The sequence below is a fragment of the Python bivittatus genome, unplaced genomic scaffold, assembly GCF_059951505.1.
Source record: "Python bivittatus isolate LINGU-HERP-01145 unplaced genomic scaffold, Pbiv_v1 ctg000700_np1212, whole genome shotgun sequence".
Taxonomy (NCBI): Eukaryota; Metazoa; Chordata; class Lepidosauria; order Squamata; family Pythonidae; genus Python; species Python bivittatus.
The window spans coordinates 3136491-3163127 of record NW_028277098.1 but is presented as its reverse complement, the minus strand read 5'-3'; the positions used below and the strand labels follow the sequence as shown (position 1 = coordinate 3163127).

The 26637-nt window shown below is 36.3% G+C and overlaps 1 protein-coding gene across 2 annotated transcripts; it reads right to left on the bottom strand.

Annotated features, from left to right (window-relative positions):
• Positions 1-346: 346 nt before the first annotated feature.
• UAP1 (UDP-N-acetylglucosamine pyrophosphorylase 1) lies at positions 347-26637 on the bottom strand. Of its 2 annotated transcripts, none has more exons than XM_007433760.4 (11): positions 26496-26637; positions 24392-24687; positions 21046-21250; positions 20765-20940; positions 19779-19951; positions 10827-11020; positions 9761-9904; positions 8838-9026; positions 7114-7161; positions 2981-3047; positions 347-2005 (listed from the first exon to the last, which is right to left on the bottom strand). In XM_007433760.4, the coding sequence occupies exons 2-11, from the start codon at positions 24681-24683 to the stop codon at positions 1913-1915; spliced, it is 1581 nt and encodes a 526-aa protein (XP_007433822.1). In that variant the 5' UTR covers positions 24684-24687; positions 26496-26637; the 3' UTR covers positions 347-1912. The 2 variants fall into 2 exon arrangements, with proteins under 2 accessions (XP_007433822.1, XP_025025981.1); XM_025170213.2 differs by having other exon boundaries at positions 26521-26634.

The following is a 26637-nucleotide window of genomic DNA, read 5'->3' as shown; positions in this document are numbered from 1 at the left end:
GCTTGTTTCTTATCTTGGAATGCTGCATTTTAGCATGTGATTCCAAACAAACCAATGGATTTTTTAAAAATTTTGCTTACAACACAACAGTCCCATGTCCATATATCCAGGGATCAAATCTGGTTTACATTTCTCCTACTATATCTATAAATGGCAATTGAAAATAGTTTCCAATTTTCCCCCAAATTATCTATTCTTTCACATGCTATTTAAATAATTTCCCCATCTCACAGGGAATGCATTTTTAAACATATTTCATTCTTTACTCCAATGCTGCAGTATTCTTTCCACTCAGATAAGTTTCATTTGGCAAACACATCCCATGCAGGATTGACCACGTTCTTCAGAACTGAACAAACAAATCCCAACACTGCAATTTCATATTTTAATTACATGTCTGTGTACAAGATGAGATGGCTCTTGTTCATTTTTTGCCCATCAAAATGTTTTGCCTGTAGTTGAGTTCCATAATCATATCATTGAAAGCATTCTACATGATATAGCTGAGCAATATTCGTGTAACTGAGTTGTTGATTAATATTCATGTAACTGAATTGTTGATTAATAAAAGTTTGCAGAACCTGCCTATGTGAATTTATCTGCCGTCAGGCAAAAAGTTTTTGTACATGAGATTTTATCACTAGTGGCAGGCAAAATGGTAGAAGAACCAAGGAAGTTCATTTTAGGCCTACTATCACGTAACATAATGTATCAATCTGTTGATGGACGTACCACATCTAGTTCCCAATTCAATGACACCTAATTAACTAACCAATCAACCATCCAACCCACCTGCCCCTTACACAGGCTCAAAAAAGATCAGAAACTCTGTCAGGGTTGAGACACATCATTTTTAAAGCTTTATAGTTAAATTTCTTTTAAACACAGCTCTGAATCAAAGTGAAAAAATGGAAGTGGACAGAACTGAATCATTTTAATTTGCACAAATCCCAGCCCTGTCACCCTGCTGTATTTCTATATTTGTTTGAAGCAATCTCTGGAAATTAACATCCGACAAACTTTCTGTACTTTGGCTAAAATACCAAAATGATATTCACAAACATCTGAAGAAAGGAAAACTTCCAAAAAGAGGTAAATTTGGGAGGGAGGGGGCAGCATATAAATTAGGATGTCTGCACCCTCAATATCTTTGCATTCTAACCCAATTTGGGAAGAAACTTCAAAAATAATGGTTGCTTTCGTGCAATGATTCCTTAAACAAAGTTTCAGGACGTTTGAGAGAATCTGTTGTATCCCTGTTCTATATATGAGTCCTGGGAGGAGGACACATTCCATAGATCCTTATTGATTGCAATGAGCACTATGCACAGAAATACATGAAAACATCTCAGTATCTCAAAGTCCTGGCTCTGCCATAACATAAAATAAGTCAAGTGTTAAAGACGTTTCAAGAAACATCATGCTAGGAAAAACAATTTAATTCAGTTGTACTACTTTTCTAGTCTTTCAATTGTGCAATCCCAGCAAGATATAATTATTCATAAAGTATGGGCACCAAATGCAAAAACCAAACTTAAAAATGTTGAAAAAAAAGTAAAAATTCATATAAGTGTCTCAACTTTCGTACCATAAAGACGACTTGCAGGTATAATAAAGGATTTGATAGAAAATGCTGATATCTTCAAGCACTGCAGCATGTGAAGAAATAGGCTGTGCAATTTGAACCAGTAGCCATTTAAAATATTAAAAATTATATAAATAGTTATCTCCAAGATTCCAAGATGAAGTCATGTTGCATTTCTTCTTATTTGTAGCCTACTACTGATTTTTAAGGAAACTCAATTTGAGTGAAAATTCTTCAAGAAGATAGTGAAACCTTTGTCTAAATATTCAGTCTGACAAGAAAGGATCATATGATTCTAGACTAGAAAGATGATCTCTCATGGGCACCTCAGACACCATTCTTCACCAGCTCATGGATCCCACTTTGGTCAATAATCAAAGGAGCGTGGAATTCTTTGTCTTTGACCAACTCCACCAGTCCCTAGGAAAAAGGAAACACGCAGAAACTAGTCAGGATAAATTTAGTATCAGCACAGGCAAATTAACCATCAAATGCAATCTAATGTACAATTTGGACTTTCAACTTGAGAGAATCATTTTCAAATTCCTGTTCAGTTAAGACTGTACTGGGTGGCCTTAAATAAAGCATTCTAAACCCTATTTTCTAGGTGTATGCTTAAGGTATTATCATCCTCCATTAAGGATTATTATGGAGATGAAAATAAAGTGTTAGGAGCACTTGATATATATACAAGGAGCAGTCATGTTAAATCTTCAAGCTCACAAGATCTAGTAAAGTCCAATTAAGCCTTTTTACTCCTGCATAAGTGTAATATATGAGAACAGTTTTGATCAAAGCCCCCTTATGATGGCTTGCAACAGGGTTGTAATTAGCTTCTTGCTCAGTTTTCTATGGTAAGATAGAAAGCTTTGCAAAAGTGACGTTTTAAAGCTGTATCTTTAGCTATTGGGGTAGGCTAGCAAGTTTAGCAGGCTAGTTTACAATAATATAAATATAATACAAATCCCAATATCAAGTAGGAATGAAGTACTCATTGATAAATATATTGTGTGCAATAATTATATTAACACTAATGAGTCCATGTGGAGCATTCACAGTTTGTAACACAAGTGTTCAGATCATACTCCTTTCAAGAAGGCTGCTTCTTTCAACTTTGCCCTATTATCCATATTCATATTTGCCCTGTCATCTGTAAAGTAGAATTGCTGCATCAGGTCAGCTGTTTTGGCTTATCAAACCCAAAGAATTACAGTGAAGGGATATTCAGTTTCTCATTTCCACATTCCACTCCCTGGTATCTGAACAGCAGATTTTTCCAGTAGATTGCACCTGAAGTTTACTTTAAGCTGTACAATGTTTTAGGGCAGGATGTTTAGAGGAATTGGGGGGGGGGGGGACAGTAGAAAAAGGATTCAGAATACCACAGGAACTTACTTCACCCCCATAGGAGACAAGAGGAGAAATCTCACACTGAATTGGCAAGTCATTTGCATCCTTCAAACTAAGGAACAAAAACAAAGAAAAAGTGTTAGTTCAGGATGAGAAACACACAGGCAAACCTATATTATACAGAATTTCACTGCTGTGCACTTGGCAAACTCTTGTTGAGGCATGAATGCCTTTCTCTGCTCTTGTCATGGAACCTGTTCTGCAGCGCTACAGAAATCAAAATGGTAGCTATGGAGCAGGTTCATTATCTAGAGGCAGAGAAATTGGTTAAGAGCATGCAATGTGAGATAATAAAACAAAATAGAGAGAGAGAGAGAGATGCACTAGGTAGAGAGGTAATTTTTTTTTCCAGAAAAAAAGAGAAATATTGAAACCTATATGCAATCCTCAGTTTTTAGTACCACCTTATATACAGATATAAACTCACTTTGTTACTTTACATAAAATGCATTTATATGTTCAATATATAAAACAGAAAAGTACAGTTAATTCAGAGAGTTACACTTTCACTGACTGAAAATACTTTAAAATGTAATTGTATTACAAAAGAAAGCTACACATTCCTGAACTCTAAGGATAGCAGTATCTCTTCATTTTACCTGTTTAGGAGAAAAAGCCAGGCAAAAAGTTAACTTTGAAAATAGAAGAAATCATTTGTAGAGTAGTAAAACAAAGGACATTCTGGTGAGAGGTGGAGGGAATCAATCTACTTATGAAAAAAGTGAATAGGTTTAAGAAATGCGAGCTTTCCTCGGGAATGCCTACTTCCTGCTTTGACTTCCCCACCCAGAGGCAGATCCCCAAACACTGCAGTCCTCAGACCAAGGAATATTGTGCATTCATGCGTTAGCTGATAAACTAGGGCAGCAAACTTAAACCAGCTAACCTGAGAATTAACACTGTTCTGTTTGAGGGTGTTATTTTTCTTTTGATGTATAGTTTAACAGAGAACAGACACATTTTTTAAAAGGGCCCTGTATAATACAGATCTTTATATATCTGCAGAATTTCAGAACCTTAATGGAAACATTTTATGTTTTGTAGAAGTGAAAATTATTTCCATGAACAGAACTGAATAAGGGTGGTCTGATCTTGCAGAATGGAGATGATAAATATATGTATGGAAAGGAAGGTGCAAGTTTAATTATGAACAAATGAGTTAAAATGCATATCAAAAAGTATGAACTGGTGTAATCTGGGATTATTTCAGGTATGTAGGATAGTAAAAATTCATAGGTTGGGGATAGCTGTATGTTACACTCAGAGAACTGTGATAATTAAAGGAGGCGGGATCAATTTTGGGGGGAAAATGTGCAACATTTTGAATGAATGAAACCTAGGGAAAACGAATATGGTGAGATGAATAGATGAATAGGAATCAGATGAGACAATTCAGAAAATACAACTGGGCTGTTCAGAGACTTGCTAGAATAAATGAGAATAGTGACTGTTTATTCAACATCTTTTTCTAAGAAAAAGATCTGTTTGTTTTGGATATGTTTATGTATCACAGGAGAAACAGAAGAGTTGAGTGCAGCAGGAATGGCATATAGAAGAAGTGTGTGTGGTAAAGCAAGAAGAGATAGGGTTAAATGAGTCATAAGTACAAAAGAATTATCTTCATATAGAAAGTACAAAATAATTTGTTCATACAGAAAGAATAAATGAGGACTACATTGGAAAATAAACACATAAAGAATGAAGATGAGGAGGAAGACAGATGAAGTAATGGTTAGATGAAGTTGATGTGATCCTTAAAAAGAAGTAAATGAAAAATTTCAACTGCAAAAAGCAGTTTATAAATCTGTACATGGATGTGGGGGAAGCAAGGAAGGTTTGAAGGGATACAAAGGTAAAGTGTCAGTATAAACTAGTTACATTTCTTCTTTTTTCTCTTACCTCATGCCTTATGCCCACTATTTCTTACTCTATTTCTGCTCTTGGCATAAAGATGCTTGCCCATCATGCTATTCCCTTTTGGGGTATGCATTTAAGAGTCAATTGATGAATTCCTAACAAGATAGTTAATTGATAGTTTAATGGATGTTCTATTCAGAAACATTTCAGTACAGAAAAAATTATGACCACTTCACTGAAATCAGAAATTACAGAGGAAGTCTGTCATTTGGTCCAAACATATTCAATACTTCCAAAAGAAAGAAAAACAGAACAAGTTATTTCCTATCCAGGCATACTACGTGTCCATCTAAGAATACTGCCAACTCGAACTGGGAACAGCTCTTCTAAATAACAGTGGGTTAGATATGTAGAGCTGAGAGCAGGTCATAGTAAGGTTGCCTCACCAGCTCGTCTCTATTTGTACTCAGGACAAGCAGCTTGCTCACCAGCATAGAAATCGGGAAACTGTGAGTTCTAGTCCCACCTTAGGCTTGGAAGACGGTTGGGTGACTTTGGGCAAGTCACTCTCTCTCAGCCCAACTCACCTCACAGGGTTGTTGTTGTGGGGAAAATAGGAGGGCGAAGGAGCATTAGGTATATTTGCTGCCTTGAGTTATTTATAAAAATAATAAAGGCAGGATAAAAAAAATCTTTAAAAAAATCTTATTTGTTGGGGTATGTAGATGTTCACTGAGTTAGTGGCAGTACCTAGCTGGCTTGGGCTGATCTTAAAAGCTAAGCAGAGCAGACACTGTGATGAGGAACACTAGAAAATATATTAGATCTGTAGATTAGACTGGAAAGTAAAAACAAAAAACACAGTCTTGGATTCAGGCAACTGCAAACTAGTCTTGTACAGCTGCCAAGAAAACCACATGGACATGACCTCAAAGTCACCAGAAGCAGAGCTCAACTCTTTTCCTTTGTGCATATGTTAAGCAACATGAAAGGGCTCCAGCAGCCATTTCTTCTCTGCTCTAAACCTCCAAGCATATGAGGAAGAATTCCTGTCTCCCAAGGCTTAAGTAAGATGAAAATTAATACTACAACTTAAAAAAAAGAACAGGAGAAACCACTATTTTCCAAACTGCAATGCAATGTAAATATTCCATCTTTTCCTTGAGTTTTCTAGGAAACAGAGAATTTGAGTGAAAAGTGTCTTTTTTACTTGCAAAGATTGAAAAAACAGCAGCAGGAGACAGTTTGGTTTCTTACATCCTCCAAACTAGAGTGCAAGAAAATGTAGATACCTAAAAGATAGAACTTTCCCAGTATTCAAATTTCCCCTTTACAAATGATTGAAAGCAGAAGAAGGTGGCTCCTATGATTTGTGTTTAGCTTTGGAGAATATTAGAAGAGGTTCTCTCTTCCCTAGGTCATAACATGAATAAGAAGGAAGCCTCATTCCCAAGGATGGTGGAAAGATGAGGATTCTTTCTCAATGTTCTTTATCTTTTGAAAAGATAAATCCAGTAAGAATATTTCCCTAGCACAAGGACATCTTTCCAAAGTCCTGTGATGCCTGCCAGAAAATTTGGGGGCTAGAGGTGTTGTGGGAAAGATCCAAAGATGGCTAGCACATTTAAAAAGCTGTTACTTGTACATTCTGATACTTGCACAAACTTTTATAAAGTGATAAATAATGGGCCTAATTAAGTCTCCAACCATCACAGGTAGTGGGATTCACTATTCTCCACTGCTTCCTTCTCCTGTGGGGAAAAAGCCCTGAATTCTACAAAACTAGAATTCAGTAGAATTCATGCAGTAAAAATAACATCCAAAGACTATACATTTGCACAGGCCTCACTGCAAACGGACAACCCACAGATTTAAAAAAGGGTACTGCAGGTACATCAATGGGGTGCCTGTATTATGCTTCAGCCTCTCTTCTCTCTCCCACTCCACAACAGTGTTATGTTTTCAAAGCAGTCTGCCAGCAAAGCTTGTTACTTAAAGTTAGAAAGCCACACATTTTATAGAAGTGAAAAAAAGCCCTGCCCATGCAGATTAAGGTCTTCCAAGAAGTGAATCTATGGCAGCCATTGGCCACTATTTCATAGTTCCCAAGAGCTAAGTATACAATAATTGTTTGTTGTATTTAACAGAATATAAAAAGATTGAGTACCAAGACCCTGCATGCTACGGAGAGATGTGTTAGCCAGTACCCAAGCAAACCCATCACCATGCACCCCCAGCAGCCCGAGACAGTATATATTTACTTGTGATTGACATCAGCTTGGATCACATCTGACCTTCCATTTGTGTAGCTGTCATATGGGAAGAAAAAGGATTTATGAGAAGGGACATAAAGTTGAGGTGTGTGCCAAATCTAGAAAGTGGTCTTTCCATGATATGGGTGAGTGGGGTGAGCAGATTCTATCCATATATTTAGGAGGAGGACAGAAGCCCAATGTACTAAATTGAATGGCAGCTGTTTTTGTTTATCCAGCACCCTATTTTTAACAACATCAGTACTGGGCAACATGTGGTTCTCTAGATATTGCTAAAATGGAATTCCCAAAGTTGCACCCAGCACAGCAATAATGAGGAATGCTGTGAGTTGTTATTTCAGCAACATTTGGAGAGCAAAACACTGCCCTTCCTTGAACTTCAGAGACCTTTCTTCAATCGTGAGCTTTTTTGACCTTGGCACTCAACCCCAATATCAGACCTGATTTCTTGGGCATGTTTTAGAGCCAGATGGAGATTCCTATCATAAACATTCAACATTTCTTGTAATGCAACAAAAGTGTGAGATTTTAACACTGTTCCATGTCATCTGACATTTTCTTCACTGCCCCTCCCGCATTAAAACAAATGACCTATTGCCAACGCTGCCAATCCCAAGAAAGATGATAACTGAGGAGGCAAACTGTGTTATTCCAAAGTCATATGTTTGGGGGCATTCAGATATAAGCAAATGGGATTACTTTACACCAGTTTAATGGCCCATCTAGCTCAGCTCAGGAAGGGAAGCCTCCAATGAGGGCTAAATTTCCTGTAGTTCATCCATAAGGACATGCTCTCTTGATTCCTCCTTTCTCTTTCATACACAGAGCTCCTTTTTCATTTTGCTTTTGTTCTTCCAGAAAGCCTTCCTCTCCCCAAGAGAACATGTTCAAACTCTGGGTTCAAACACAGAGCACACTGGCTAGACTAGGGTTTTCAATCTTGGCAACTTTAAGGTATGGGCTTCAACATCCAGAATTCCCCAGCAAACATGCTGGCTGGGGAATTCCTGGAGTTGAAGTCCACACATCTTAAAAGTTGCCAAGTTTGAAAAACCCTGGGCTAGGTTGTCTTTTTGAAGGGATCTCTGTTGTTCTGATCATCGTTCTGTGACTGGGATTCTGAGCGCAACTAGTTCCTCTTTGCTATCTTTCTCTCTCATTTTTAGAGCAACTCTTTGAGTTACTGAAAAGAAGAGATCCCAGTATACCCAGAAAATGACCACAAAGCTTCATTGTCATGGTGTAGGGATATGAATGCCTCAGACCTCTTTTAGGAAAGCCTGGCCTGGATAAGGGAACTTATAACCCATGCAAGCTATTCTCCAGGGGTTTAATTATTCTGGGTCTAGTTTGAATTTGGAACTGCTTTGCACTGAAATTGTTTTCCAAATGCAAGAGCTCCATTCATTTTCACCCAAATCTAACCCCTAAAGCTACGCATACTTTAAAGATTATAACTAATGGAGCTATGACAATTTTAATGTATGTTGCTACCTCATAAAATCTGATTACTTGGGCACGCAAATACACTAAGCTGGATAATGCCATACATCGGGGAAGCATGCTAGAAGATCTGATTTGGAATTTTACTAACTAGAACACTCCACAACTGTGAATGTTCTCCCAGCTGAACTGCAATTACAACCAGACTATAGGAAATACTCATATTAGACATTGGAGGTAAAAATTAGGGGAAGGCCAAATTTTCTAACCGAGGAATAGCTGGTCGGCGTGTTCCATTCTCATCCACAAAGTGACCACCAGCATTGAGAACCCAACAGTGATGCAGTGACATCAAGGAGTGTCTCGCAGTGGTGGGGTTGTCCTTGCCATTTTGGCTATCTGCATTCTTCAAAGGGGAGAATTCATCTTCTCGCAGAACTTCATAAACCACAAAGTTCCTGGATTTAAAATAAAGTTGAGATAGGTCAACTGTAAAGACTTTAAGCACTTTTTGCTTCTACTATCAACTGTGCAGTCCTATAGACGGATATTAGCAATAAACTCATATGCCAAGGAGAAAAAGGAGAAGTCAGATCAGGGGAAGAAAATAGTTCTACAATTATTTACATCCTCACCTAAAACATTTATTTCTTCAAAGCTTTCAACACTGAAGCACCTACCAACTTCATAGCAATTGCTGGGGCTAGTTTCAATACTTCCTTTTAGGTAGGCACAAGGATAAATTGGCATTACAGAAGTTTGCCTTGAGCCTTAGTATAAAGAGAAAGGCCACTGATTATCTGCTTTCTCCTCTTTATACCAGTTCTGTTCCTCCTACTGGTTTTGACTACACTACATCTCATCTACTGGTTCCCAAGACAACCTCAGGATACATGACTGTTCCTCACCCTTTCGTAATACCATACAAGTCCTACAAACTCCACACAATCTAATTTCAATATCTTACGTAGTATATTCCTTTCTGATCTGTGCTTATCACATCTTTTACTCCTCTTAGCTGCAGTCAAAATTATCTTCTCTTACTACCCCTCTTTCCCCCCACCATACAGTTGAAGCATACCTCCCATATGTTGCAACCAGGAGGGGGTGGGGAAGCTTCCAGAAGGAAAATAAAGCCAATGATTATATACCCAGATGCACAGAAAACAAGTCAGTCAGACCAGGGACTTACTTAGCAAACTGGAAGATGTCAAATACAAATTTCTCCATTTTAATCCCATTTGGTTTGTCAGGCTTCAGAGCTTTCCCAGTGGTCACATCTATGTATGGGACTTTCTTCTGGGCTATGTGATGTTGCAACTGAGGTTCGTAAACACTGAAACATCAAGGTAGGAGTCAGCAGAGTAAGAAGCACATCATGATGTATTGTGTCCCCCCCCCCCCCCAGTTTTTAAACCCCATCATTCTGGCAGGCAAATAATAGCTATCTCAAGACTAGATAGCTGAGCCATGTTTTTAATCCTGCAAGAAAGTAGTACTACTGTTAAATACTACCAGTGAGGACTCACTACTGCTTGTAATCTCATCCTATTCCTTCCCTTGTTTACAACTCAATGTAAACATCAGAGCACCAAAATCTCTTGAGACATTTTCTGAAAGAACTTAAGTCATGGATTTTGACCTTGAGCTCTCACCAACTCTGATTCTACATATTGTTCCATCTCATCACTTACTTTTTCTGTCAGGACATCATTAGCAATGTCCTGTGATGCTAGGAGACTCAATTAATAAATATGTAAACTTGTAGACAAATCAAATTCCAAACTAGGAATAATTAGTTTAAAAAAACCCCTGAAAATACTGTAAAACTGAATATAACAACATACGGGTAAATATGCCTCAGAAAGAACTAAGTAGAAAAAAGCAGCCATGAACAGATCAGAAGAGATCACCAAAAAAGAGACTACAGCATTGCAGCTTAGAAAAAAGTGGGTAAGGGGAAATATGGTAAAAGAATATAAAATCACGTACTGTATGTCATAAAAGTAGATTTTAAAAGATCTTCTACCAGCAGCATTCTTTATATTGTGTAATTTGAGAGTGTTGCCTATATGATATTTTCATTGTATGTGAAACTTAAATAGTTTTTATTTCTTGCTTTGAACTATCCTGGCACTAGTTATAGGCTGTTCCATAGCAAAAATAATAAAAAAGAACAGATTTTACCATGTAACATGAAGAGGAGAAATAACCTTTGAACAGCACTTCATAGAGCAGCATGACTAAAGAGTCCTTACTTGACAACATCTTTCAGAAACTCCATTGTGAAATAGTGATTGGCAATGTTGCCAGCATTAAAAAGTAACCGGCCATCAGGACATCTTTTCTGGGCTGTGGCCAGAGAAATCTCGCTGTACTCCACCACTTTGTAAACACCATCTACTTGGCACACCACTCCAACAGGTTCTGTCGGGTTAGTTTTTTCAACAACCTTGCAGTGGGCAGAAAACAGAATTGTAATAACTTGAATTAATGTAATAACTGTGGTATATTTTGATGGCATATAATCCCTTCTTCAAACGCAATAACTGTTATTCACAACTCAATATATAGTTTAATATATATTGGCGTAAAGAAGAAAACTTTAAATGATGGGATCAAACTACACAAATAATCTATAGCAATTCAATGAGCATTCACAAGACAAAATAACTTATTAAGTATTTTACACTCACATTGTTAAAATGCATGAAATGCAACAGTTCTTTTGACAATGTCAGAGTTTTCAATACCTTGAAATATATACTAATGGCAAAGATATGTTTCAAAGCAAAACAGAGAGTTCCAAAACAGTTTAGTAGTTTTGCTAATTTAACCACAAAAGTCATGTTTTGACAGCTTGAGATGAGTCAGAGATGAACGTAGGTTGCACTGAAATCTCTGCAGGTCTTGGCTTTAAGATGTGTAAGATAAATTTCACCAAGAAGCTCTTAAAATCCAAATCCAACTCATATCAGCACCTGAAGTTCTCTGTTTAGCATTGTTCAAAATGGACTTTATGGGCAAGTCTCACATTTCTCTTTATTACCAGGAGTATACATACAAATTGGTAGATTAAGAATATGATGGTTCTTCTGTCAGAAAGAACTCTCCTTTCAATAAAAAACTGACTCTCTATATAACCAAAACATCAAAACTGGGAAGCTGCATCAACCAAGAGTCTCTGTAATGTTACAAAAGTTGCCTGCTCTAACTGTTTTTCTCTTTGAAACACTTTCTCTCTCACCACATGAAGGTGTCATAGCAAAGAAATAAAGAAATCCTGTCAAACTTGATTTCTGGTCATTGCATCTATGCAATTTTCTTATTACTGTTATGGATATGGTCTTCCATTCTAGCCAAGAAACTAACTTTACAAAAAGAGCAGATACTGTGTTACTAAATAACTTGTGGATTACTAGCGAATCAAACTAACCAGATAGACATAATTAAAACACACATTCATTCCTACTCTTATCTCAGAACAAACAGTAAACATCTCTGGATACATTCTAAAAAAAAGTTTATGAATTCACTATAATTTTGTTCTGTTCTATAGAATGCTGAACTCAGACGGAGGTTCCAACCTTGAATTGGTATGCTAAGGGAAGCTAATGGATAGGCAGTAACTGATTTAAGAAAGATCAGACAAAGATGAAAGGAGAGATGTCAACATCCAAGATACTTTAGAAGATTTTCCCTATTAACAAGAACCTCTAGGATTAAAGATGACCATTACCAAGTCAGAGAGCTACAGGAATTGATGAAATGTCTACAGAAATATGGCAATCAATGGAATAACAATCAGTAAAGGTTCTAACCAAACGATGCTAGCAAATGACATAGTGGCCAGCAGATTGGAAGAGGTTAGTTTCACACCATTACCAAAGAAAGCACAATTAATAATGTGTGTAAACTATTGCACAATATCCTTAATTTCACATGCTAGCAAAATAATAATTAGGAACATCCAAGGCAGTTTAGAACCATACATGAAAAGGAGATGCCAGATGTTCAAGCTGGCTTTAGAGAAAGCCAAGGAACACAAGGCATTATTGCTGATGCATGCTGAATAACTGAAAAAGCCAAAGAATACCAAAAAGAAGTCACTATGTGCTTCATTGATTAAAGAAAGGTGTTTGATTGTGTCGACCCTGTCAAGCTGTGGAATGTCCTTAGGAAAATGGGAATCCCAGAGTATCTCATCATCCCTATGTGAAACCTATATCCACAATCTGGTTGGAACATGGTGACAGAATGGTTCCAAGTCAGCAAAGGAATGAGACAAATGCTGTACAGGCTCCCTTTATTTATTCAATCTATAAGCTGAATATATACTGAGGGAGGCTGGATTGGGAGAATATGAATGAGGTTTTAAAATTGGAGGAAGAAACATTAGTGGTTTTCCTGTGACACTATGGAAGTGAAGGTTGGATTTGAAGAAGCAGGATAGAGACAGTATTGATGCTTTTCAGCTTTGCTATTGGAAGAAACAGATAGCTAAGAAACCTATTGCACAACTGGATCACAGAAAAACCAATCCAGAGTTCTTACTTGAGGTGCAAATGACCAGGCTCAAATTATCATATTTTGCTTTGAATAACTTTATTAAATTTTTAAACAAGAAAGATAAAAACTAAGAGAATAATATTTAAAATAAAGGAGGAAAAGAAAATAAAGAAAGAGAACAAAGGCAAAAGTTCAGAAAGAAAAGAAAAGAAAAAGAAGAAGTATAAGGACTTCCGGTGAGGATTAATGGCATTTTAGTTCATCTTTGAGGAGCGGAGACAACATCACAGCTGAGATCAGCACCCAGAAATGAGCGCTGGATGCTGAATTTCCTCTGGATAAAGGAGGAAGCATGAAATCAACCAATTTAATCTCTGGATGGCTGTTCCCATGAATTGACTCCAAGAACGGAAGTTTTTGCTGTTGAATGGCTGGGAGGCGTGGAATTCTATCTTTGTTCCTGGCTGTGAGGTAGCCAACACAGACACTAGAACTGACCAATCCCCATTACCTAATTACATTTTGATACAATTATTCAAAAGCTTGAGAGAGATTTTCTTTCACAAAAGATAAGTACTTCTCTTGGTGGTTTTAAATTTAAAATCCCCCCAAAAATGAAAAGAAGAGTTAAAGACTCAAAGTATATTGAATAATTAGCAAAAAGCTTAAGAATAAGGAATGATATAAGAAAGTTAAAAACAGATGAAGGGGAAGATTACTTTTAAAAAAAGGTTAATTTCTTACGAAACTGCATTGTAAAAATCCTAACTGAATTAACAATAGACTCAGACCTGTGAGAATGCTGCTTGCTTTGCACTAAACAGTGTTGATAATTGGCTGGATTTACAAAACAAAACAATACAGTAATTTGAGTAGACTGTGTATTTGGCCGTAACTATGGAACACTGATATGAAGTGTGCCTGCAATTACAGCTTCAAAGAAATTAGAGAGAGCGAAGTTTGTGTTTATCTCTCTTTCTGTTCAACACCTTTACTTTTAAATAACGATGACTCATAAGGCACCAAAAATGGAGATTAGAAGAGGTTCTTCAGAACAGCCATTAGAGAAAGAAGATAAAGAAAATAAAACAATTCCTTTAAGTTTACTTCAGTCAATGTTTGATGAACTGGGATCTAAATTGGCTCAGTCACTTGAAGCCAAATTCATGACACTTATAAAAAAGATAGATGAAAGGCTGGATAAGACAGATAACTCTGTAAAACAAATGTTTGGTGATATAAAACAAATGTCTGGAGATATAAAATAGTTATTAGGGATAGAGAAATGGAGAGAGAGAGAGAGAATGTGGCTGTGTTGGAACGTAGAGAAAAGGAATTCTGTCTCAGATTTAGAGCTATTCCAGAGAGTCCTGATGAAGATATCAGAAGAAAAATTATACAAGCATTGACATATTTTTTGGACTGGGAAGAGGAGGGTACGGAGGCTGAGATTGACAAGGTATATCATATAAATTCATGCTTTACAAGGGTAAGAAATATTTCAAGGGATGTTTTGGTGCATTTTGTGAGGAAAAAAACAGGGGATCAAGTTTTGCAATAGCATTTCAATACAAGACTGAAGACTGAAAATGTAGATATAATTCTCTTAAAAGAAATCCCTATCAGAATTTTACATAAGAGAAAGAAATATTCATTTTTGACAGATATACTAAAACAGAGTAAGATTTCATTCCTTTGGGATAAATTAGAGGGTGTGATTTTTACTTTTAAACAGAACAAATTCCGACTCAACTCTGTTCAAAAGGCCAGAGAATTTTTGGAAAAATTTAAAGATTTGCAAGAGGTTCAAATGGAAGTTGTCAAGAAGATTTCTCCAAAACCACAACAGATGCAAAAGGACTCTGGAAAAGATTACTATGAATTAGGTGCTACAGGCACTGATTTTTCTAAATTGCTGGCCTAATTATAGATTACAAATGCTTAACATGGAATTTAAATGGAGCAAATGCTCCTCAAAAAAGAAAAAAAATGTTTTGTTATTTAAAAAAATTAAAACAAGATATAATTTGCCTACAAGAGACTCATATTAGAAAAAAGGTTATAAAGTATTTGATTTGTAGAAATTTGGGAGAAAAATTTATTTCAGCTTGACCTAAAAAAATTAATGGAGCTGTTTTATATGTTAATTCCCAACTAAACCCAGAACTTATATTGACTGATGAGCATGGCAGATTTGTTGGGGTGGAAGTCTAATTATATGAATTAAAAGCATGGTCCTGGGAATTTATGCCTCAAATGAGGATAAAGGATTTTTTTTATAAACGACTAATGAAACAACTGACAAGTCTTTCTTATGAAAGTTGGTGTCTGATGGGAGATTGGAATGAAGTGTTTTCTCCACAATTAGACAGAACATCAGAGAAGAATATTAGAATTACTCAAGGTAAATTACCAAAGGCTTTTTTTGATTTGATGGACAATTTAGCCCTAGTGGATGTATGGAGACAGAAAAATGGTAATTCCAGAGAATATATTTATTTTTCAGAAAGACACAGATCTTTTTCAAGAATTGATATGATTTGTACCTCAAAAAATTTGGCTACTAAGATTTCTAAAGTTGAGATTTTACCAAAGGCTTTTTCTGACCATGATCCTGTGAGCTTGATTTTTTAAAAGGAAACCTACTTCTTTCAGATGGAAATTAAATGAAACATTATAAAAAGAATTGATAGTGGAAGACTGCAAAAAGAAATTAATAGAATTCTTTGAAAATAATTTAAATAAAGCTAGTGATTAAAGAATGGTTTGGGACACAAGTAAAGCTTTTATTATACAACATAATACTGAATTTAAAAAGAGGACTCAAAAGAAAACACAGGTCATTTTGGATGAGATAAAAAGAAAAGAGGAAGGATTAAAGAAATCACCAGGAAAGACAAGCATTTCACATCAAATTAAACTTTTACAGCAACAGTTACCTATGTTAACAATAAGAGAAATGGAAATAAAGATGAATTATGGTAAGCAAAATAATTTTGAATTTGGGAACATACCAAGGAAATAATTAGCATATAAATTAAGATAGGACAAAGAAAAGATGATTTTGAAACTTCAAGAGGGAGATACTGTATTAACAAATAAGGTGACTATATAAAAAACCTTTTATCAGTATTACTCTAACTTACATAAAGAACATGATATTCCCTTGGAAAAAATAGATGATTACTTAAAAAAACAAAATTTACCAAGACTTACAGAAAACTAAAGACAGATTATGAATGGACCTATAACAATAAGGGAAGTTTCCAAAGCTATAAAAAAGATTAAACCAGGAGAAGTACCAGGACCAGATGGACTGCCAGGTTGTTATTATAAATGTTTTGAGGATGAACTTTTACAGCCCCTCCAAAATACGGTGAATTCTATATTGCTGGGAGGAAAGATGCCAGAGACTTGGAAATAGGCTAATATAGCATTAATACCTAAAGAGGGACAAGATCTAACGTTAACAAGAAATTATAGATCAATAATATCATTATTGAATAATGATTATAAGTTGTTTACAAGAATTTTAGAAACAGATTGAAAATAATTCTGCAAGAATTTATTTCTGAAGATCAATGTAGATTTTTACCTAAAAGATAGTTAAAAGACAATGTCAGAATGGTATTAGATATTATAGAATACTTGGAACAGCATAATGAAAAACAAGCTGCATTAATTTTCTTAGATGCAGAGAAAGCTTTTAACAATTTAACTGGCCCTTTTTATTTAAACTTTTGGAAGTTATAAATTTTGGAGAGAACTTTATAAATTGGGTGCAATCAATTTATACTTCACAGACTGCACAAATTATTGTTAATGGTGATCTAACAAAACCTTGAGAGATACAAAAAGGAACAAGATAAGCTTGTCCATTATCCCCTCTTCTGTTTATTTTGGTTCTTGAGGTTTTGAATGGAGATATAAGGCAAGATGAGAGGATAACAGGAAAAAGAGACAAGTTGAGAGCTTTTGCAGATGATCTGGTGCTGGATTTGGAAAATCCTTTAAAGGGGACTGAAGTACTAATGAGAAAATTAAAAGAATTTGGTGCATTAGCTGACTTCAAGATTAATAAACTGGAGACAAAGATGCTATCAAAAAATATGAAGACACAAGATCAAACAGAATTGATGAACAAAATGGGTTTCAAGATTGAGAAAAAGTAAAATATTTGGGTGTTACTTTGACAAATACGAACTGTATGTTATTTCAAAATAATTATGTTAAGACATGGAATGAAGTTTAAAAAGATGGGACAAATCACAATTGCCATTGTTGGAGAGAATTTCTGTGATTAAGATGAATGTTTTGCCTAGAATGTTATTTTTGTTTCAGACAATACATGGTTTGACAACTGATGTATCAATTAAACAGTGGCAGAAAGATATAGCTAAATTTATCTGGCAGGGGAAAAAAACACGACTCAAATATAAGGCATTACAAGATGCTAAAGAAAGAGGAGGTTTGGGTTTACCTGATTTGAAACTATACTTTGCAGCTTGCTGTTTAGTTTGATTGAAAGAGTGGGTGATTGTGATGGACTGGAATGGTGGGAGGGGAGTAAAGAATGTGCTCTCATCTCCAGAGGAGCGAGGAAGAGATAAGCAGAGGAGACTGGCACCTCCCTAAGAAATTCCATCAGTGTGAACTGGCTGAGCCTGGGAACTGGTTTCATTCTGGGAAGATTCTTGTTAAGGGGTTGTAGCTAATAAACCTTGCTGGATTGATTCTGCATGGTCTCCTGGAGTTCCTTGGGCTAGGCCCGACAGTGATGCTGAGAAATAGAAGATTATTGGAGCTAGAAGAACACAATTTGAGGTTTGGGTGGCATGGTTATTTATGGTATGATAAAGCTAAAGTTAATGTTAACTGTAAAAATCATTTTGTTAGACGGGCCATATTGAGAATATGGAATAGATATAAATCTAGATTGTGTCCGAAAATACCTTTTTGGCTCTCACCACAAGAAGCATATTATAGAAAAGAAATGATAACTTAAATAGTTAACTTATGGTGATATATAAGAATTTTCCCAGGGAAAATTCAAAATGAAAGCAAGAGATGACTTGATATTAGAAGGATATACATGTCAATGGTTTTCCTATGTACAATTATTAGAAAGATTTAAAGTAGATAAAAGGACCTTTGATTTTGAATATTCTAGACTGAATTTGAAACAGAATTATATACAAATGATGAACATGTTATTGCTAAAATGTACAGTATAAACTTTTATTGAGATTTGAAACAGAGGAAGAACAATTGAAAGAATGTATGATAAAATGGGCCAAGCTTTTTGGTTATGACATACAAATGGGACAGTGGGAGAATATGTGGATGAAAGGACTAACATTTACATTATGTTATAATCTTAAGGAGAATTTTTATAAGATGATATATTATTGGTATTTGTCACTGTAAAAAGTGTCAAAATGTACAAAGGTACTTCAGATATATGTTGGAAATGTGAACAACAAAAGGGGATTTTTTATTATGCTTGGTAGACACTAAAAAAGCTAAAAAAAATTGGATCCTTAATTCAGAAGATTTTAAAGATTAATATACAATTGAAGCCAGAGATGTTTCTTTTGGGACTGACTGACAAAAAGTTGGAAAAAACTCACAGAACTTTGTTTTTATACATAACAGCAGTGAGACTTCTATATGCACAATGGTGGAAGGATTTGACATTACCCACAAGGGAAGAATAGATTATGAAGATGATGGAGCTTGCTGAGATGGCTAAATTGACAGTTTTGATCAGAGAGAAGACACTGTCCAAAAGGGGTTTCCAATGCTGATTGAAAACCCTTTTTGGACTTTTTGCACGAAACAGAAAAAATGAAATTATGATATATGGGTTTGATGATTAGAAAAAATATTAGTTGATAGAAAAAAATGAAAGTTATGTTGTAATCCTAGAGTAAGAGTTCAATTTAAATCTATATCTATAGCTGTCATAAAGGAAAACTGGAAGTCATTTCCTTATAAATTATATTTTGGACACATTATGTGAAGGCCAGCTCCCTTGAGAAGTCCATAATGTTGGGAGAGGTAGAAGGAAAGAGAAGAAGAGCGAGATGGATATTACAAAATTACAAAAGCAGTGGTGCATTGTTGAAAGACTTGAAGGGCCAGGTTTTCCAGGATCAGCCTGGAAAAGATATGGCTGTGTGGATTACTAACAGTTGACACTGATTTGATAGCATATAATCAATTGATCAATAGAATTGGACATATTTCAAAAGCCTCCATATTCCTAAGTCAACTTGATCTAATTGAAAGGATTATTATTTGAATTGGCTTCAAGTTTATAGTGTTTTTGAATTGTTCCAGCTGTTTCTTATACTTTCCATTTTGGAATTAATTTAATAATGAAAACCTAAGATATACAGTACATTCTATAAAGAAACTCAGCAGTGTTGCTAGACAAAAGACTATTATTCAGCTAATATGGGGCTTCCAAGGTTTGTAGTTCAGCACAATCTGGAAGGCCACATACTGTATATACAGGCAATAATTTTTAAGAATGTAGAAGGTCATATGTTAAATATGTCATCACGGGCAGTGGTAACTCTTGAGTGACATGCATAAAAAGTGCTCAAAAACAGGCAAGTCAAAGTCATTTTCCCAAATACAATGACTAAGAAAGGGAGGGGACAACTCATTCTCTTCAGTCACTGAAGATTTGTTACCTTTGCTCCACAGTCTGCTCCTTTCTGTATGCAAAAACCAATGAACCGAGGGTCAGCCACTTTTACCAAAATGTTGTCAACACAGTAAACATGTATGCTGCCAATTCCTCTTTGTTCCATGTCCTCTATAATACGATGAGCTCCCAAAGCTCGGTACAGACCCCCATTGCCATCTTTAGAAAGAAGAGAAAAGAGCGTGTCAGGTATTTTTTATTTACTTTTAAGTTTCTTTTTTTCTAGCTTCATTTGATATACAGACATGAAGGATTATGGTTTGCAATATAGAACAGGGAACATTTTGTTTCAGGTTTTACAGGTAGTCCTCATTTAGCAACTGCCTCGGATAGCAACTGTTCACAAATGTATGACAGTAATAAACATAGTAAACAAGTAAAAAAAATTTTTCTGACCAATGCACACACTAATGCCCAAATTTCCCGTGCTTGACAGTACACACTGGAGTGAGAGTAACTCTGGCGTTGCTTCATGAGAGAACTTATCTGAATGAGATGACAGCGATCAGCAATCTTCATGGCATCTCTCTCTCTTTCTGTCATGTGGTTTGCTTAGCGACCATTTCTCTGGAATGAATTGCAGTCGCTAAATGAGGGCTACCCATACTTGTTTACTGTTATATAAAGTTTTCAAATCTATATTATTTCCTATTTGTTTTTATACAATAATTTTAATACTGTTTTGTAAAGCTTATGGTTTTTTTAAATATAAAAGTTGGCTGTACTGCCTGTGCTGTGGAAATGGTATTTTTTATTATTTTCTGAAATACTTTGTATGCTGCTGAGTTTATTGTAGAGATCCCTACTAACTCCAATAAGCAAAGATAATCAACCTTTTCAGAGTGATTTGATTAGCTGCCTATATCTCCACACCTTTAGAATTTGGATAATTAACTCAAACAAGATTTTAAAGTCTGCTTCAACCCTGAGTTATTGATTCATTCCTACAAACCAAAGAGATCTACATCATACCTGGAGCCATAGAAACTTTGCCCTTTTCTTCCAGGAGAATTTTCCCACTGAAGTCCATTGCAGGGAGCATCCCTTGTTTGAAGAAGATCACATTCTCCTTCTTCAAACCAAAATATTTGTGTTTTAGAAAAAATTCTTTAGTCAATTCTGTTGTCCTGCCACTGGTCATTATATACCTGCCCAGAACAACAGGAGAGCCATAATTCATTAAAGCCAGACAGAAGCACGTTATAGGACACCCAACACATGACATTCCATTATGAAACGACAGAGATCCTTACCATGGAATAACACATTTGAGACCATGTTGCTTTTCAGCTAGCTGCTGCAGTTTTAAAATACGCTCTGCTTGGATCTGGAACAGAGTTTTATGGGACAGTAACCCTACATCATACATTCCTTTGGGATACGAGACACCAAGCCTTGTCCCTTGTCCACCAGCTAAGAGAAGAACAGCAACTTTGCTCTGAGAAATCTGTCGAAGACCTAAACCAAATAGGAAAAATGAAAAGGAATAATCTGTTCCCCTCAAGTGCCATTTCATGGTAATAGACATTTATTCCACTGGTAAAGTGGCAAACTTTTGAATAGCATAGTGATAAGAAACTGTACAGTAAGCAAAGGAGAGGGAAAATCTCTGCACCTCTAGAGAGTACTGCCTTCATTGTTTCTAGAGATATCTGATGCTCTATATTAAACTAAGAATAGTAAAAATAAAATCACTACATCCTCTTACACAAACACAATTTAATTCTTAAACCCAATTTGGATTAATGAAAATCAATCCTTCATTAAAGATATGGGGACTTTTAACAGTCGTGGACCTGTGTATGCATTGTTAAATAGTTATTTTTTTTCCTTTTATCTCCTATATATACCTTTAAATTTTACATAATGAGCAGCCAATTTGGAAATATATGCATTTTTCTATTTTGCATGCAAGAAAAAATTAACAGAGTAAATTCAGTGAAATCTATACATTTCCTAGAAAACTGTACTGTATTACCATTCTTGCCACAAGCGTCTCTTTCTTAACCTTGGCAATTCTAAGATGTGTGGACTTCAACTCCCAGAATTCCCCAGCCAGCATGCTGGAAGTTGAAGTCCATACATCTTAAGAGTTCCAAGGCTGAGTTGCACTGCTTTAGACAAAGCGTCCTCAGCTATTAAACAGCCAGTTCAGAAAATAAGGGCTTTGTAAAATTATGGTACTTATTAAATGGAGAATAACCTTGAATCGTTATCAAATCAAATCAAATCTTTATTACTGTCATAATATTACAAATTATTATCAAATAATAAAATAAGATATATTATCAAATAGCATAAGAATTGTTATCAAAGTTGTACATTTTGAGATTCATTTCTTTAAGAATATACTATTAAAAAGTTTTATTGATTAAACATTGCAAGTTTTGTGATGCCCAAAACCTCCACTAATATCATGTCAACTAATCTTTCAGAAGCAGAACTGGGGGCTGTCAATGCTTCACCTGCATCAGAATTTGTATGCAATACACAATAAAAAAAACCTCACTACAAGATCATTTTTTATGCAGAAGCCTAAGTCAACATAGGATGGAAAACAGCTATTCTAAAGCCCAAACCTTATCCTTTCTAATCACAGAATGCGAAAATATCTGCCCAAGTAATACGTATGTAAACATAAGACAATCTGTAACCTCTCTAGGGTAAAGGCTTCCTAGATAACTTCCTGCTTGTACCTACGCCTGACACTATGTAAGCATTTCAGTACAATGATTCTATAGATAGATGTAAACAGATTAGCAACCGGTACAATGAGATAGCACAAAGTTAACTTTTAAGCTTAATTTCTGCAGTAGTGCCTACCTATACTGCAAGCATTCATTGGCCTGAATGCTGTATTACCAAAAACTCACTTTCTGGCTTTTAAATATTTCTTAATTCAAACAATCACCTTGTTTGATTTGTTCTTATCCTGCAAGCAATGCAGGACTCTGATGGCTGGGGGCAGTGGGGGGGTAGGTGGGAATAAATTTAACGATTTGTTAACCAAGTTCAACTGATTCAAGCTGCAGTACTTGTTTTTCTTCAGATCTTATCTTTCTTCAGTGTTATTGCTGATCTCCCCTTGAAACTCACTGAATTCACTAGATAATTACCATAAATCATAGAATATAAAACTGGAAGGGATCTTAGAGATCATCTAGTCCAATGCCCTGACCAGTGCAGGAATCCACAACCACAACATCCTCAGCAGATGGCCATCCAGCCTCCATTTACATCTCCAGCCAAAGGCAGCCCACCATTTCCCACGGCGATCTGTTCCACTGTTGAGCAGCTTTTGTTATTAGGCTGTTCAACTAAAATCTGCTTCCTGGTAATTTAAACATATTGTTTCTTGTCTCATCTTCTGGAAGAACTCTGAACAATTCTGTCCCACCTTCTATGTAATAGGCTCTCAAATACTTGAAGACAGCTGTCATGTCACTGCCCAATATTCTCCTCTCCAGACTAAAGATAGCCAGTGCCTCCCCCTATTCCTCATAAGGCTTTTCTTCATGGTCTCTTATCATCTTGTTGGACATGCTCTAGTTTGTCTATGTCCTTCCTAAAATGTGATGTCCAGAAAAAGATATACTATTTTGGTATAGCTTAACCCATCAGAATAGAGATGAAAAATTACTTCTTTTGATCTTGACTCTGTACTTCTGTTGATATAGTCTAGATTGCATTTGCTTGTTTTTCAGCTGCAGCACATCACTGGCTCATGTTCAACTTGTGATCTATCAAGACATCCATATCATTTCTGTATATACTGGTGCCCATTATGATTCCCCCCACTATCTTATATTCACGCCTTTGATTTTTCCTATCCAAATGCAGGGCTTTGCAGTGGCTCTGCTGCAATTCATCTTGCTGGGTTCTGCCCGCTTGTTCCAGCTTCTCAATCCCCAGCTTCCCTATAGAACCTAATTTCAAAAACAGCATAGAAGCAATCCTCTGATAATGAAATGAAATTCATATCTAGAAGGTTGAAAGTACAGGTTTATTACAAAGCTGACACAACCAACAACATTATAATGCAGCTTAGTTTTGATGCAGCATAGTATATAATTCAGCCAACTTCAGCTTGTTCAAAAAGCTGTGATTTAGGATGAAGGGGTGATATTTAACAGACAGATTTCATAATACCATGTTACACACCTCTCTTTTTTTTTTTAACAAAAATCTTAAGCACGTGGATTTGTGTACCATTGAGACGATACTTTTTCACATTAATAAAATATTTTATATTCTTGTGTTTATAAATACTAACACTGCTGACAAGGGCTCCATTTGCACTAATTGGTGAAACTACTTTATTTTATGAACATTTACCAGCTTACATGCAAAAGCTAGGCTTGAAGGGGTCCTAGCTTAGCTTTTGTGTAGGGAGCTCTATGCTTCAGAAAGCTATAATAGGAGCCAATTTGTCAGTTTATTTAGGTCAGCCTTCTGCAAACTGGTGCTCTCCCTATGTGACAGACTAAAACATTTGCAGAGCAGCTGATTAGGGAAGTCTGCTCTAGACAATGTCATGTCACACAGCAGGTACACTTCCTTACAATTATCCTAAACTTCCAGTTGGGTCCTTATACCTACCTTCTTCCTCCCAGTCTGGCAACTGAGCTTGGTCCCGTGTTGCACTCCCGAGGACCTCACGTGGCACAGGTTCCATCTTTGCATCCATGCTCTCTTGCCCTGGTAAATGGCCACTATCTAACATGGCTTTCTTGAAAGCCTGGTCCAGCTCCTTGAGATCCATGGCCTTCAATTCTTTATACAGCTCTTGTTGTTCTAGTTCATTTAGTTCCTCCCAGAATTGAAGAAGGTGGCTTTGTCTTGCTTCAGCCAAGCAGTGCCGGAGCACATGGATATTGATGTCACTGTCCATGACCCTGCATAAGGCAGAAAAAAGCTATTTATGAAGCTCACTCTGTCTGACAATTCTCTGCTTTTTATCCAGCATTTATTTCTGGAGTTAACTGTAACATATCTTCATGGAGCTTTTGAGAAAAAATTAGGTATGCTGGATGGTAGCATGAACTCTGCAATACACATCCAGGTCTCCTCCACTCCGATTAAGTCACAACAAGAGTATTAATTTCTGTACAATCCAAGCAGATCAGTCTAAAGGGGAAAAAAGTCCTCATGGAGTATTTGTTCTTCCAATGTGGTTCCTACATTTCTGTGAATATTTTCTTCCTAGAACTCCCTATTCACTTTTTGTGCCTCTGATTTAAAATGAAATATGGTTCTGATGTAGAACTACAACACAAGCACAAGCTGAGGTCTTCTGTAAGCACACAGTACATATTTTCTTGATCTCAGCCAGTACTTAAAATGAGATGCACTAAAATGGTAAGATATGGTCTTCTGGAGAGGTAACTGCAACAGTTATCTGAGTCCAAAGATGATCAAACAAGAACAAAAGTTATGAACTTATATATTTTCATTGAGTTGTACAAGATAAAGACAGAATATAAACCTAATGAATGAATAAATATTATGAATGTATGAACTTAACTTACGAATTCCACTCTTATTTGCTTGCTTTAGTTCTGTCAGTGCCAGGCATCTACTGGAGAAACGATCCCTTTTCCTCCAAGAGATGGTAAGCACTGTCCAATGGGGCATATAGGATTCTATAGAATTTCTCATATCTCAGCCAGAGCAATAATGGGTTTTTCAAAGGCTTAGATTTGTATGCAGAATTTTGTTTTATCCCAATTCAGTACAAAAATGAAAACAAAACCCATAAGCAAAAGACATGAAGAAGATATAGCCATCCAGAGCATCCATGAGTCCAAGATACAAGCACTGACAACTTAGTGCTTTCCCTTTGTCACTAGCATGAATATGTATATTCTTTTTTCAAACAAAGCAAACTGAAGACAATTTTACATATATATGTCAGGATTCTCTGACACCCCAACATTTAATCCTCCCTCTCCCCTTATGCCCCCCAGTATCTCTGCACTGGTTATGGTAGTACTTTAAGGCAAAGCATACCATTCGTTCAGATTTTCACACATCTAAAAGTAGCAGAGATTCTACTGCACATTTTTGACAAGTAATATAAAGGATTATTCTGGACATTCTACTGTAATTCACAGAGCCAATGAAATTATTGCCTGTGCATTTACCCTTGGCAACCATCCCAGAAGTATTCAAATGATCTTTGCAACATATGTGCATACAGATTTTAACAAGGTAGAGCACCTCAGGCGTGCTGCACAGACACATCAGCCTGATCCCAGGTATACTTAGGTCTACTCTGCTATCCTAGTCGTACTGTATTCAGTGAACCTTACCCTCAGGTAGAAATGCATTCGACTTATCTGCCGAATACAATATACCGTATTTATAAAGATGACATCTATAGCAATGTTTGAGAAATATACATTCCTCAGGACAGCTCATCTTTTGCTTAGGTTACACCACAAGATACCATGCAATAACTTAAGTAAAATTAACCACCATAACCACAGAAGCTTGTTGTTTTAAACAGGAACTTTTAAATAGCATACACAGAATTAGAAACGTAGCACAATTATAATTTACCAGGCTCAACCCAAATGAACAATAATGCCAGGCAATTTGACTCTCTTTCCTCCACAATGTAGACGCTTCAATAAAAAAAAATGCAAGCCCCCCTCCCTTTTTCATAGCTCGCCCCCACGCTGGCTACAGGAAAATAGCAAACCTCGTCCGCTTCGCCGGCCACTCACTTGCGTCAGGCACCCCTTTTACAAGCCCACTAAATCAGCTCCGCTCGTCTTTTTCCTTCTTCTCACACCAACCCATCAAGAGCTCCTTCAGAACCCCGCCCCCCTCAGCTCAGGTTA

Coding starts and splice junctions, on each gene's coding strand:
- UAP1 (XM_007433760.4), bottom strand. CDS start 24,683: ATGGACAGTGACATCAATATCCATGTGCTCCGGCACTGCTTGGCTGAA. Junction 19,952..20,764: donor CAAAGTTTCTATGGCTCCAG/GTATGATGTAGA, acceptor TTCTTTCTAAAG/ATGGCAATGGGGGTCTGTAC. Junction 3,048..7,113: donor CAAGCTGATGTCAATCACAA/GTAAATATATAC, acceptor TTTGTTCCTTAG/TTTGAAGGATGCAAATGACT.